This window comes from Phalangium opilio, unplaced genomic scaffold (assembly GCF_054372755.1).
Source record: "Phalangium opilio isolate 3A_F unplaced genomic scaffold, DU_Popi_V2 ptg000042l_1, whole genome shotgun sequence".
Classification (NCBI taxonomy): Eukaryota; Metazoa; Arthropoda; class Arachnida; order Opiliones; family Phalangiidae; genus Phalangium; species Phalangium opilio.
Window position 1 is genome coordinate 649,345 of NW_028324166.1, and position 15,432 is coordinate 664,776.

At 38.0% G+C, this 15,432-nt stretch overlaps 1 protein-coding gene across 7 annotated transcripts in view; it reads left to right on the forward strand.

Moving 5' to 3' along the window:
• pros (homeobox protein prospero) overlaps nucleotides 1–15,432 on the forward strand; it is a 145,961-nt gene that overhangs the window by 68,161 nt on the left and 62,368 nt on the right. For 4 of the 7 annotated variants that reach the window (XM_089836057.1, XM_089836061.1, XM_089836060.1 and 1 more), the window contains exon 1: nucleotides 2,307–3,134. The exons of the other annotated variants lie outside the window; for them this stretch is intronic. Coding sequence is in view for 1 of the 4 variants with exons in the window: in XM_089836064.1 (XP_089692190.1) it covers nucleotides 3,129–3,134 (6 nt within the window). In the remaining 3 variants the exon portion in view is untranslated. Of the gene's footprint in view, nucleotides 1–2,306; nucleotides 3,135–15,432 lie in introns of those variants that run through there. 7 annotated transcript variants of the gene reach the window in all.

The window sequence follows — 15,432 nt, forward strand, 5'->3', positions numbered from 1 at the left end:
CATTTTGTTTAATCGCCTGGTCTAAAAGCGACAGAAGTTCGGATGTACATTTGCGTAACGGTGGAGTTGCTCACCAGGGGTCGCCCCGGATCGAAGAAAGGCAGGCTGCAGGGCAGCGCTCCGTGAAAACTACCTCTATTTTCTATCTATGACTAAACGTTACGTAGCTCCTATCCTATCCGCGGAGAGAAACCGAAGATTTTTACTCCGCAGTAGAAAAGGTTTTTCCCAGAATTCCGAGAAGATACTTCTAACAACAAAGTCCTAACTGATCCCCCAATGTAAACAAAACTCTAACCCCTAAATAGACTATCGACATCGGCCCCTGCAATTAGGTAGAACTCTTTTATTTAAAATAGGCGATACATTTTCAAAAGTATTATTTTATCATCCTAACGATTTAAATTTCATAATAGGTTGTTGGGTAATCTTCAATATACCAAAGGAATTATGGTATTTGAGATCAGTGCCTGAAATAAGCACAGGACACTGGACAGGACATAGTCCAATAAAATTTTAACATGTCCCATAATTTTTTTAAAAGCTAATAGGGTCACTGATTGTCTCACTGGACATTTTGACCAATAACAAAGGGGGAGGGGGGCTTCACACTGACCACAAGTCCTATAAGAAACTATTCTTATGTCCGACCCTGTTTTGAGACGCGATTTTAGTGTAGTGTAGACGACAGTAATTGTGTAGACTATTTTGTAGTCTGCTAAACTTGAAAATAAAGAACAATTTGGAAACTTGAAATGGAGAATACAAGGGTTGGAACGTGTCAGGGAAGTTCAAAATAGGTCAAAAAGGTCAGGGATTTTTGAATTTAGTTGGGAAAATATCAAAACGGTTGAAGTGTGCTGGAGAGCAGCGTTGGAACTTTTAAATATCTGATCCAAAAGATAATGTTTACAAATTACAACACAATAATATTCTTAAAAAAATTAACATTAACATCTCGCTTTGGACCTGAAAAGTGAAAACCCTCATACAGTCTGAAAATATTGCAGAACCCTAGACCCTAGCTGCACAGTATGTTCTCTTAACACTTTTGCAAACTAACCCTTAAAAATCCCGGGCGAAAAAAACTCCTCCCTGAACCCAGCAAATACAAACAAGAACATAGATAAAAACCGCCAGTCTTTAAAATTCATGAATCATGGTCTTATTTCCACCCCCCCCCCGTTCATGAGGAAAAAAATGTCGACGGGTAAGATTAGGGGGAGATTAAATTCTAAGCAGTCCCTTATTTTCATTCCCCCCCTCCCTCCCCCTTCTCCCACCCGCTGATACCTCCGTCCTAAATCTGTTAGCTACGAAAGAGGGGAGGGGGGGGGGCGAAATACGGAACGGATTCATGACACGAACCCTAAAAGAAACCCCGTCGAGCTCTGTAACCCCCCCCTTACCGAGTGCAGATACAGAGCACTTACAAGGTTGTTTCAAACAGAATAAAACCGACAAAGAATAAATAAATTATTATTTGCGACCACTTTAGCATAAATTACTGGGTGACCTTGAAATACCCTAGTATTAAGGTATGACCTTGATATACTAGAATTGCAATCTTAATTTCCTTCCTTAATACCATGGATTGTGTTTATAGTGAAAGGGGTGAAAATCTCCCCCACTAGCCTTCCCACTCTGTCAGAAGTTGCCGCCATTTTGGAGGAATGGCGAGGAGCTGTTTTAAGCCACACCCCCTATGACTTCTGGATATTGGGTTTTTTTGAGATCCATGGCACTCTCATTAATATGCCCACGTTGTTTACTATCACCTCTTACAGTAACAGATAGTTTGCAATGAAGGGGCTACAGCTTAAAATTCAGTGCAGCCAGTGTTGTCAGGCCCTAGGTGAATCAAGTTGGTCCAGTACTGAGTTAAACTGAACTACTCACTCACCAACGACCTGGCAACGGCTAAAAACCCTTCAGTGGAAACTATAGAGAGCTTTCATATGGTCACACCGTCCCAAGTCTTACCAGCGCTGTTCTGGTAGCCATCCATATTGGGTGGTGGTCTTAGCTTCATTCCTGCTTTAAACCCACCCCCCAATATGGCAGCGTAAATTATGTCACGAGACTCAACTCCTCCTCCAACTGAAAGCTCTCTATAGTCAAGCATCTCATAGTAAACATTAGAGGAGTCGCAACCTGTACGATAAGACCTTGTTTAAATACGGCACGCGCTTGGGATCTCTGTCCTGGGTTTCTGCTGCTATATTTTTCTCTCGGGCGCTCAAGAGAAAGGCGCGCGCCAGAGAGAGAGGGAACGGCGTGAGGTTGGGGGGGGGAAGTAATGTATATTGAAGCGGGAGGGGGGTGTAAGTCTAGTTCCTCGCGCGCGGAGTGAAGCTCCTCCTGAGTCGTCTCCCGTCTTTGCCTGCCTCTTAGCAGCCTCCTAACTCCCCCCGATTCCCCTCTTAGACGAGCTCCTTCTCTGAGAGGAGCATGCGCGCTGGCTCCCAAGTTCCCGCCTCGAGAGCGAAAACTCCCATCCCCCCCGGATCTCGGCGGCCGCCAAGGAAATTCTCTCCGTCATCGGGTCGGAGCTTACTGCTCATCTTTCCTTAGTAAGTAGTTCGTTCGTTCGACTGCGCGCCCGCCGTTGCCGTCACCGCGAAGTGTTCCTTATTTCTCCAGCAGCAGCTCCTTAAGCTTAAGGCTTTGGACGCGGGCCCGTCCGTGTCTTAGAAAGGCATCCGTACTGAGTTTGCGCGAGCCCTTTTCCTTAAACCGGACCTTTCTCGGGCGGGGTTCGTCCCCCCCATCGCGGCGCGCCTTTCGGCTTTGTTTTTGTTTTTAAGCGGGCGGTCTTGCGCGTAAGGTGCCACCTTGGATTTTTCCTTATTTCCTGGGCCAAGGATTTTCTACGACGACGACGTTTATTTCTTAAACGCCCTCTTGCGGAAGAGTCAAGACCGAGCCAGCCGGACCCCGGGACAACGACTACGGACGGCCCTTGCTTCCTTATCCACGGCGCGGCGCTCTCTCAAGTAATCGAACTCTTCGCCAAAGTCTCTCTCGCTACCGACTTCGACTTCGACTTGAGAAGGAAAGTTTTCTTAAGTCCTATACAAAAGTTTAATCTAAGGAAAAGGTCCCGTTCAAGGAAATGTAAAGATATAATGAAGGTATTTGAAGTGTTTCTTTTTTATTATATTTATTTATATTTATTTTTATTAATTATTTTAATTACTTCCGGTACTTGTAATTATATAACCTCTTCAGACTTCTTGAGTTTTATAAGACCCTTGATTAAAAATTTATCGTGTAGGCTATTTCTAGTGATTAAAAAAGGGTTTTTTTATTTAATTTCTAACTTTAATTTGATTAAATTTGGATTTAAATTACGGTTGATTAAAAATTTATCGCGTAGGCTATTTCTTCCGATTAAAAAGGGCTTTTTTGATTAAAATCTAATTTTGATTTGATTAAATTTGGATTTAAATCACGGTTGATTAAAAATTTATCGCGTGGGCTATTTCTTCCGATTAAAAAAAGGATATTTTGATTAATATCTAATTTTGATTTGATTAAATTTGGATTTAAATCACGGTTGATTAAAAATTTATCGCGTAGGCTATTTCTTCCGATTAAAAAAGGGTTTTTTGATTAATATCTAATTTTGATTTGATTAAATTTGGATTTAAATCACGGTTGATTAAAAATTTATCGCGTGGGCTATTTCTTCCGATTAAAAAGGGCTTTTTTGATTAAAATCTAATTTTGATTTGATTAAATTTGGATTTAAATCACGGTTGATTAAAAATTTATCGCGTAGGTTATTTCTTCCGATTAAAAAAGGATATTTGATTATTATCTAATTTTGATTTGATTAAATTTGGATTTAAATCACGGTTGATTAATTAAAAATTTATGGCGTGGGCTATTTCTTCCGATTAAAAAAAGGATATTTTGATTAAAATCTAATTTTGATTTGATTAAATTTGGATTTAAATCACGGTTGATTAAAAATTTATCGCGTAGGCTATTTCTTCCGATTAAAAAAGGGTTTTTTGATTAATATCAAATTTTGATTTGATTAAATTTGGACTTGGATTTAAATCACGGTATGAGTTTCGTCTGAAGAAGTTAGTGATCAAGTTTAACTAATTTAATTTAATGTTAATTAAAGTATTTGCGTGTTTTAATATCGGGTTGATTTGTAAATGGGTTTTAATTTAATTACGTTTTTTCCATGATTAATTCTTTCAAGGCGGCCCTTTGTTTTAACTCTTAATTTTGCAGTTTGATTCTGTTTTAGATAAGGGTTTTTAAGAATTTTATCAGGATGTACTTGCAATTATCTAATAATCAAATTTAGTTCCGGATTTTCTTTAAAAACGTTCGGATATAAAATATTCTAGAAAATATAGACATTTTAAAATAGACCAATTTTTATTTCCGGGGGAAAATTACTGCCAATTTTAAAATTTATGTAAGGCGATTTGACACAGATGTAGCGTGACGTCACATGATCAGTCATGCGCTAATGTCGTGTCCCTTAGTGTGAAAACGTGTATAAATTTCACAGATATACAATTAGACAAATAGACAAAACGGTTAAAAAATTTATGCTAATTATATTACTAACGTAAACAAGGAATTTGCAATGGTCAGTGACAGTTCTCCGTGAATACGTAACTGGCCTATTTTTTTAGGCCTAATTGAATTAACGTCTATTTCCACCTATTTTTTTCCCCCAAACTTAACGTATTTTTAATTTTAACTAAAAGTAGTGTAATTTTAAATTTAATATTTTTAATTGGTGTAAATTTTTGGGGCGACATGAACTTTGAACCCGTCTTTATTTATCACGAATTTTACATCTCCGATGGAGTTACCTTATTTATCTATAACCGAAGATGTTGTATTTGAAATTTTGTGTTCAAAGTCAAAAAGTCCATTTGAACTTCCAAAACATTCAAAGTTGCTGCCGAAATCCGTAAAAATATTTTCCCCAATTTTTCAAAGCACACTTTGACATCTTTGTATAGTCTAAATCCATTTTAATTATAAAGTGATAGTCGCTTGTTTGTTTTTCTAAATGACATTAACCGCTACCTGTCACAAAACGCGACGTGGATATCCCTTTAAAATGTCAACCTGTGACGACACTCGTAATTTTGAACAATGTAATTAACGTAGACGTACGCGTTTTAAAATTTCGAATTGGCTATTTTGAATTAAGAATAGGTGAAATTACAGGCAGGCGTAGGCGTACGCGTTTAAAAATAGGTATAGGAGACTAGGATACATTTGTCTATTTTGAATGATACATCGATCAAATTATCGTCACGTACGCGTTCACGTTTGAAAATATATAACTTTAAAACGTTAAATTTCTAGTATTGTTTTATTTAAGTAGACTTAGACGTACGCGTTTAAAAAGAGTACACCGTAACGACGTAAACTTGTACTTGAAACCTTGATCTATTGTGAATTAAGAATCTCTACGTGTGAAATTATAATTCGCCGTACGCGTACGTGTTTAAATTTATGATAAAATCACGGCCATAAACTTGTACTTGAAACCTTTTTCAAGAATCTGTGCGTATGAAATCATAATTTGGCGTACACGTATGCGTTTAAAGATAGGATAGAATCAACATGATAAACTTGTACGTGAAACCTTGATCTATTGTGAATTAAAATCCGAACTGGATTAAATCATAATTCGGCGTACGCGTTCGCGTTTAAATATATGATAAAATCACGGCCATAAACTTATACTTGAAACCTTTCTGAAGAATCCGAACGGATTAAATCATAATTCGGCGTACGCGTACGCGTTTAAAAATATGATACAATCACGGCGATAAACTTGTACTTGAAACCTTTCTGAAGAATCCATACGGATTAAATCATAATTCGGCGTACGCGTACGCGTTTAAATATATGATACAATAACGGCGATAAACTTGTACTTGAAACCTTTCTGAAGAATCCGAACGGATTAAATCTTAATTCGGCGTACGCGTACGCGTTTAAAAATATGATACAATCACCATGATAAACTTGTACTTGAAACCTTTTTAAAGAATCCGTACGTGATGAAATCATAATTCGCCGTACGCGTACGCGTTTAAATATATGATACAATCACGGCGATAAACTTGTACTTGAAACCTTTCTGAAGAATCCATACGGATTAAATCATAATTCGGCGTACGCGTACGCGTTTAAATATATGATACAATAACGGCGATAAACTTGTACTTGAAACCTTTCTGAAGAAACCGTGGCGTTCTTTTGAAATCATAATTCAGCGTAGGCGTACGCGTTTAAAAATAGATGGCATAAAGACGTATACGCATATACACGTGTACCTTAGAACACAATTTTTAATTCCTGGTGCTACACGTTCACATTGGTGTCGCGCGACAGGCAAAGAAGATTATACTTTATAATTGCATTCGCGTTGCCCGCTTTAATAGAGCGAAAGGCTTGTTAAGTTAAGAACGACTATAAGGCGGTGATGTCTTGTTAGCGTTAAAGGTAACTTGTCGCATAGGAGGGAAGGAGGCTGTTGTTTCTAGAGTTTTTCTGTCGCAGGTGTTCCGATGATAGTGTATATTATACGCAGCGTTTTAAGTGAGCTCTACAACTACACTTTGAAAGAAGAACATACACAATCCCACTCTTTGACTTTTTCTAGATAACCCTTAGAACAAAATATACGATTTTATTATAAAACTGCATGCGATGCGCACCTCTATACTACTGTATATAGGCAAGAAGTGATATCTAGTTTATTAGGGAGAAGGTTTAAAAAATTCGCCTGCACATTTATATATCTAGCTCTTTATCTGCAGTGCAAACGTATAGTAGGTACCCCGGAGTTAATCCCCCCGCCTCTAAATTACAACAACCAGCCGCATCTCATTGGTTCTTGAAAACTCCCCACGTCAGCGCGACGCGAATGATAACAAAAATTACTTGTATTGTTCCGACTGAGGAGAGGCACGAAATAGCCCGGGGTTTCCTTTTACGCCCCCCCCCCTTGTATTTTGAAAGGGGGGACTGCAGGGACTATGGCACGCGCGAATACTTAGGTATCTTATACCTTCTCCCTAGTAAACTAGATATCGCTTCTTGCTATAGGCCTATAACGGCTTTACACGAAGAATGCGTTTATAAATAGTGCCTCAATGGATGGACAAGTGTTGCCAGTGCAATTGCAATTCAACAGGGCTATCTATAACCACAAGTTCATAATCCTAAGATATGTTGGTCATAATTTCTGTAGGCCCCTTTGGCGAGGCGAGCGCCATCTATTTTTAAAAATTAACTTAATTGCTTAAAAGGTACGTGTTTTAACGTGAACCCAAAGCGGCCGGGGTTGTATTAACGGCTCAGGGAAAAGTCAGGGATTTAAAAGAGCAACAAAATTATTCCTTAGTTAATTTAACCCTTTAATTAAGTTAGAAATCATTGTCTAGATCAGTTCCTTAATTAATGAAATTTGAGTTAAATACTCTTAACAACAATCTTAACTCGAAAACAGTGACTGTATCTTAGGGCAAACAAAATGGAGATAAAAGTTACTCAAAATTGCATGATTTCCCGAAGAAAATCCCCCTTAATTTATGCAATTAACATCCTGTAGGCCTATATTTAATTATGTTTTCTTGGTAAAATGGTGTTAATTCATTCAAGGTATACTATAGTTTACAAAGGTATATATCGGTATATATCATTGATTTGCATGCTGCAATTTAAGAACAAAGAAGATACAGTTTATATACTGGGGTTGGTACGTTGAGGTTCGCGTGATGCCAGTTTGACGGCGGCCGCGTTTGAATTATGAATTATTAAAGAAATATTCCGTGTGTTGCTTGCCTATATAGAGCCAGTCCGATTTCAACCTGTTGCTTTGTATATAGGGCCTAGTCAATTTCTCGTGTCTATGATGTCACCTGTGATCATAGAATTAGAACACATCGAAAATAGGCTATAGAAGTAAATTCCCCGACGCCCCCTGGACTCGATCGGGACACAAGAGCTCTTAATTGACCATGCAAGGGGAAAATACGTAGCCAGTGGTCCTATATAATTCCTATGGAATCCTATATTTTTTTGAACCCTATAATTTCATAAAAATATCTTATATTTGTTGACTAAGTTTAAATGACCAATTGTTCTTGTGTAGTAGCAAAATAATGCGCGTTGCAAACACATCTCAACAACCAAGTCCTTGCTTACTGACCAAGTGTCCAGTTATAATTAAATTTCTCCTTCCTAAATAATTCCTATGAAATCCTATATAATTTATGGACTCTATAATTATTTAAAATATCATATATTTCTTGGCTAAGTTTAAATGACCAATTGTTATTGTGTAGTAGTAGTAAAATAATGCGCGTTGCAAACACAACTCAGCAACTATAAGTCCTTGCTTACTGACCCTACATCCATTCAGTGTCCAGTTATAATTAAATTTTTTCGTTGTTATCCAAGGTCGTATCTCATTATCTTTCAAAAGATTCAATTTATTTAAATCATGGCCCAATGACCCCAAAATTAAGTTAAAATCTTCTTTCAATTTCTTCATGAAATTTAAGAGTTTATGCTTAAAACACTCCAATCATAATAACTCGAAAACGGTGACCCGGACGGCAAAATCTCATAGAACATTTTCGACTCAAAATCGTCTAAAGAACACTAGCAATCCTTAATATAACTGCAAACCTTACAGAAACACCCTTAATTTTAATACCAAAAAAAACAAAAAAAATTTAAAAAAAAAATATCCTAGTAAAATTTTTTCCTTATAAGAAATTCAAATTTTTTGACTGGACTTCTTTGTCCAACCAACCTTTTCAAAGTGTCTCTCTGAAACTTAGCGGAACTCCAGCTAGGTTTACCTTGCGGTAACGTAACGTTTAAGGCTTCGGTTTATTTATTTTCAAACGGGAATATATTAGGCCTAGTATGTAGGTGTTTGGTGTAATAATGAATTATTGGGGATTGGGGGTGTTATAATATCTGTAAGGCGACGTACACGGTTGTCTGCTCACCGTTGGATACCTCGGTGCAGGCCCAGCTGGAGACGAAACCCAATGAAATCTCAGGCAAAAAATTACCGGACATTTCTGGGAATACACGCGTCATGATGACGCAACTAGCTCCAAGCTCCAACAACCAAAATAAATGTTTTCTAATCAAAGGAGTCTCGTGTCCAAAACAACTTAAAATCACCTTCAAGATATTAAAATTTAAATTTAAAATTAATATTATTGAAATTATTAGCTAGGGAAACTTTAATTTACAAAAAAAAAGAAATAAAGAAAAATTCCCTTATAAATATTATAATTCAGTTACTTAGTCTTTAATTTCATGAAAGGAGCCATTTTAATACGTAGACTAGGAGCATTCATACAATTTACACCAGGAGGCCATGCTAGTTGGCGTTCAAAATGCAGTATCAAGTAGCTTCGCCTCCTGCAGTATAAATTGTGTCAATCCTCCTATAGTCTGAAAACTATGTATTTACGCAATTAATTATGACGTTCTCCGTTTAATAATTTGATTTATACGCTACAATCCCTTTAATATCAATTTATTTAACAATAAAAACGGGCTTCATTATCCCTTAAACTTAAATAATAGCCAATCTTAAGATATAGTATAATTTCTGGTCACTGAACCCGATGTTAAGTCTGTGATCCACACCTTTGCTACACCCTTATTGCGGCAATACATAATTCAATCGAACCCTCAGAATGGCGGTCTCCTGCATACACAATCGCCATGCAATAAACAGTTCATTTCTTCGCCTTAGTGAATTCAACCTAACCCTGATTTCGACATTTCTATAATACTAGATAGATACTAGTAGTGACACTTCGTTATTAACTGCCTATAAAGCGTAATACAGTCAAAGGCGGGGAGGTGACAATTCTTTATATTATTACAATATTACCAGAGAAAGCAATGCGTCTGGTGAAAGTTCGTATTTATTTTTGCTAGGCCGGATATCCTCGACCTAACCTAACCTATAACAGTTACAACAACGGAAGACTATTTTTATTTTACGTTGGTGTAGTAATCCGCCCGGCCTTTCCCCAGCCCCGTACAAGAAATCCGATTTTTTTTTTGGGGAAAATCCGAATTTTATATATAAAATGATCTAATTGTATCTGGCCTTGTAATCCCCTTACACACTCGGGGGTTGGGGGTACGTGCCTCTCCCTTATACGGCGGTGGGGGGAATTCCCCCTTAACTATATAAAGTTCATGTTACTCTATCAATATAGTACGGTTATAGAATCTTGTAAAGGGAAGGTGAACCTATATACAGGGTTACCTGGCTAATAATTTGCCAGAACGTCTCGGGTTTGGAACTGAATCTAACGGAACTACCAGCTTTCAGTCTGGATGAATTGCAAACTGGCAACACTTGCCAATTGCGGTTTGTAGGAACAGAAGTACAGGATAATTTTGTTTTAAGCTAAAATATAATTTTCTTGACTGTATTTATGTATGTTCAGCTTCCCTTTATTATGGTATTATGTCTATATGCTGGTGTTGCTTGGGGGGCGCACCCATTTCCTTGTCTTCGGGGGGGGGTGTAGAGGGGGGTTTGCCAATTTTGTAACCTATTCCACGTTATTCTGGGCCCATACCGGAAATTCTCTGTCGTTTTTAAGAAAAACTCGAGATTTTTTAAATCGAAAGTTCCGACTTTTTGCACAAGCAGCATTTTCCAATCGTTCTCAAGAATTAGATAGTCTTTGAGCGCATGCGCCTATCAGACAAAAGGTTATACTCTTTGAGCGTCACTTTATATTCAAAGAATATATTCTGTGGCACAATATCTTGGGGGGGGGGTGTAAAAAATTACTGAGACATGAATTTAGTAAAAGTTGATAATTAGCAATAATGAAGTAATAATGGTTTTTTTTGCGACCAAATTTGCATAAATTATGCAGAGAGTTTAATGAAATACATCTAGTGTATTCTTTGAAATTAATTTCTAGAAAGTATGACCTTGAAATGCTCTAATAGAGAAAAACAATGCGGGTCCTAATTTCCCCATTCACCCAATTGACGCTCTGTCGGTTTCATTGCAAACACCCAGCTCCCAATTGCCGCGCTCCCAATCGTCCTCACCCAAGTGTCTTTCACCCAGTCGTCGTCACCCAACTGTCGTCATCCAAATGTCTTTTACCCAATTGTCGTAGATATTGCTATAGTCTGAAAACTAGGTATAATTAGACACGAAGGGGTTAATGAAAGCCTTAAAGTCTCGAGTTAATTTGGAAGGACGACCAACTTAAATATTAATGTTTAATTTCTCTAAGACGAAATTCCGCCTAGTTTAAAAAATACTATGAAAGTATGCGGTGATGTTGACGTAACTTAGCGGGGACTGCGGTTTTTAATCCGACCGACCAACGGTGTCTTCCCGTTCCCGGCTCTTGGCGCCGGAGAAAGGCTTCTTTCCTTCTCGTGGATGAGACGCGGGACACACCAGGAACTTGTCTTTATGTTGCCGGCCGAAGACGGAACGGCACCCGGCACCGGGAAAGATTTTTATAAATCGGTGGCTTCGTTGGGTTGGGACTCGTACTCGGGTTCTTACTCCTTAGAACTCGGCAGCTGCTCTTGAACAAACTTCGTGTGTATTATAATAGGGTTTGCTTGAAAGACATTTGTTATCGAGCGCATCAACCCCGAACTCTCTCTATTCAACTAACTGCAGTGTAACATTGAACTGAAGTAGGCTTAGGTACTTACTCAAAAGTGGTTCAGCTATTTTAAGATTCAGTTTGGTTCTCAAGATTCTGCATGGGGTTTTATATCCGCAAACTTGTAATGTCAGGCAATTTGAAATTAAGTGTTAATTAACTGTCAGGGGTTTTTAAATTTGTCACGAAAGTCCGGGCGGTGGGGTTTAAATTTGCCACGAAAGTCCGGGTTGTTTTTTTTAAATTTGTCACGAAAATCCGGGGGGGGGGGGGGTTTAAATTTGCCACGAAAGTCCGGGTTTTTTTTTTAATTTGTCACGAAAGTCCGAGGGGGGGGGGGGGGGTTAAATTTGTCACGAAAGTCCGGGTTTTTTTTTAAATTTGTCACGAAAGTCTGGGGGGTTAAAATTTGTCACAATAGTCAGGGAGTTTGAAAATGGTTGTCGTAAATGTCATCGAATTTGAACTCATTCATAATAAATAATCCAAAAAGTTAATTTCAAAGAAATCATTGATCTTAGAGAAATGGTTTGGTTATTATTTTATTTCTTTAATATTTGAAAATGAAGATTAGGAAAGAAGCAGAGCTATAGAGGAGAGAGGGGGAAAGCTAATTAAAAATACGAGCGTGGCGGGAGGGGGGGGGCGGTCAATTAGTTCCGCTATAGAGGAAGTTAGTTCCGTTCCGTGAAGAAGCGTGTAGTTATAATGGAACAGCCCGCGTTTCGTTTCATCTCCTTATCTTTGGCACGAGCCAGTACCAACGGACAAACGAAACGCGTTTCCCATCAAACCGTTTGTCTCAAAGAGATACTGAAACGTCCACACATGAAAATAACGATATAATCAAATTGATCTTATTAGTTAATTGTAAATTCTAATGAAGACGATATTCAATAATTTATTTATTTCCAAGTTTTTCCGCCTTAGGACCAGTTCCTTTCGAAGGCCTGAGTTGTTATCATTTCTTTTGTCCATGATGCTACTTTGGACTTATCCTTAAACTCCAAAATTCTGTTATTCTTTTAAGACTAAGCGCGTGTTTTATGACCACCAGGGGATTTGTCCTTGACCTTGCTATATCCCTTCATTTTCTCCCCTTTCTATTTTGCTAAATCTAGGCCTAGCCCCTGTTTTTTTCTCCCACTATATTTTGCAATTTCAAACTTTGCCCGCTAATAATAAAATACCCTTATTCTTTCAACTCTCCGATATCGACTCTTTCAAAGTATACTTTTATTACTTTGTTTCTCGTAGTCGTGGGAACGGAGCCCTTCGGTCCGGTCCGGTCAAAGATTCCCGATGACTAGCGTGCCCTCTGGCGGGCAGTTAAAGAGATTTTCTTACACAAAAACGAAACCCAAACTTTTCAGATTAAACTATGTTTTCTTGTTTAGCTAAAAATAACATCAAAACGTTACAACAAAAAATAAAGAAAAAACATAAAAACACAAATAAACACATGAATATTTAAGCATAATAAGTAAATATATTTACACACAAATACAACAACGCTGGAAGTACCATTTTAATTTAGTATTTAGTATCCCTTTAAAAAAAAGTAAAAATTTAATAATAATTCCGACGTTCGTAAGTAAACGGTTTTCTTCTTATTTAATAGATGAACGCGCGTTAAGTGATGGTTTGTTGCGTATTCACTCAAGGTTGACGTCGTAGGCATCGAGTACTAACGGTTTTTCCTCCCAACACAATGCCTTACTCCCTCCCCCCCATTCCGCCCCCCCCCCTTCCTCTTATTCTTAACTCTGGCGCGTGTTCTTATAGTATTCTATTCTAATAGGTAGGACCGGAGCGCGAGCGCGTGCATTTTTTATTCGCTTGGCGCGCGACAGCTGGCGCGTGCTGCCTGCCTGCCTGCCTTTCCCGCCAAGATGAAGAGCGCGCGCCAAAAGAACGCGGGAACACGTGGGGGTGGGGAGTAATACCTCGTGCCCCCTTCTAACAAAGTTCTTATACCTTTTACGCGGCGCCCTAACGTTAAAGGCAAATTAGGCGCGTGCTACCACCTACCAGTATAAAAACGTAACGTTAAGTTTTTCCAGAAAAATGCAGGCTTATTTCTTCTTATAATCGGAGATGCATCTCCGAACGTAATGCAATAATGTAGTAACTACAATATCAAGCGAATAAATTTAATTTTAAAGGGTTAGGGACAGCAAAAATCTGAATGATCGAATCTTCCTGAGACTGATTCAGAATATGTTTTTGTATAGTACAACCCTGGCCTCCTGGTGCAAATGGTATCAATCCTCCTAGTTTGAAAACTACTACGTAGTGGTTAACGAGATGATAAATTAAAACGGTTTAATATACGTAATTTGTATATTTAATAATAATAATAATAATTTTCCAGAGACAGATATGCGTCATCATTTCATGATTTTAAATTTTCAAAATGAGTGACAGGTACAGAACATTAAATTAGTTTAATTATAAAATGAAAATGAATGATGTAATGTACTCTTAAAGGTAACAATTAATATTCTCCACAAAAAGAAATTAAGTAAAAAGACGACAACTTTAAATAAAAACAAAAACCTGTTATCTCAAAATAAATAAATAAATGAGTTACAACGTTTTCGCTCCAAAACCAAGCGCGAATAAAAATAATTTCTTTTAGAATAACAAACTTTAAGGTAAGATTATATAGAATGACGTAACAATGGTGGCGCGTGGCGCTCTGTATATAGAGGGGGGGTAATAACACTACCTGTAAACCTTCTTCTCCCCCCTCCCCCTTAAGTTAAATAACCCTAAGGTAAGATTGGGTGATGGTGGGTGGGTGGGGAGCAGATACAGGGTGGAGGGGGGTGTACCTCACCTGCTCCTTTCCTCTTAGCGTAGCGTCGTCAGGATTCTCAAAGGCGAACAGCTGCTGTTTAAGGGAGACTGAAATAGGGGTGAGGTTAATTTGGTTTCTATTTCTTTTCACCGTCTCCCTGCCCCCCCCCCGATGTTTTTTAAGCGCCTGGGGGGAGAGGGGGTGTAATATTTATGCGCATATATTATTTTTTTATGGCGTAACGGGTTATTATACTGTTTCCCGCGCATTTTTTCTTCTTTGTGGTTCAATGGTGACGTCCTTGTTTATTGTTCAATTACGATCGAGGTATACCGTTATTTCTAAGAAGGGTTGAGTTCGCATTACCCGATTATTTTTATTAATTATTTTTAAAGGGAGGATTTGTGCTAAGGTACCCGATATTTACCCGCTTGTTTAAGGGTCTGGAAACATGGGTGGGTTTTCTTTCCGTCAATGTTAAATAAAAATGTTAAACATTAACATACTCTTTGACTCCAATGATGTTGTTTTTTTTTTTTTTTTAAAACAATGTTTATACAACTTTTTATTTTATAAATTATGGGGTTGTCTCAAAAGTGTTAGCGGTCTTTTCTTAAAGTCTTCGCCTCCTGTCCCATCCTTGAACTGACCTGAACTCAACCATCGAACTTGTAATGAACCTTAATTTCTGATATCAAAAAAATGCACGCAGTTTGTCGTGTCGCTATCCCTTTAAATATACAAATAAAAATATATACATACTCCGTTGTTATTTATTTTGATGAATCGAGTAAATGTTGCGCGGTTATTTAGGGTTAACGACATATAGCGATGTTTCAAGTTTCTTAACCCGGACCCCGGGGGGGGGGGGGTGCGAGGGGGCGGTGCTTATTAATCTGGTAATGATGAAATGAAATAATCAAAATAGATGAG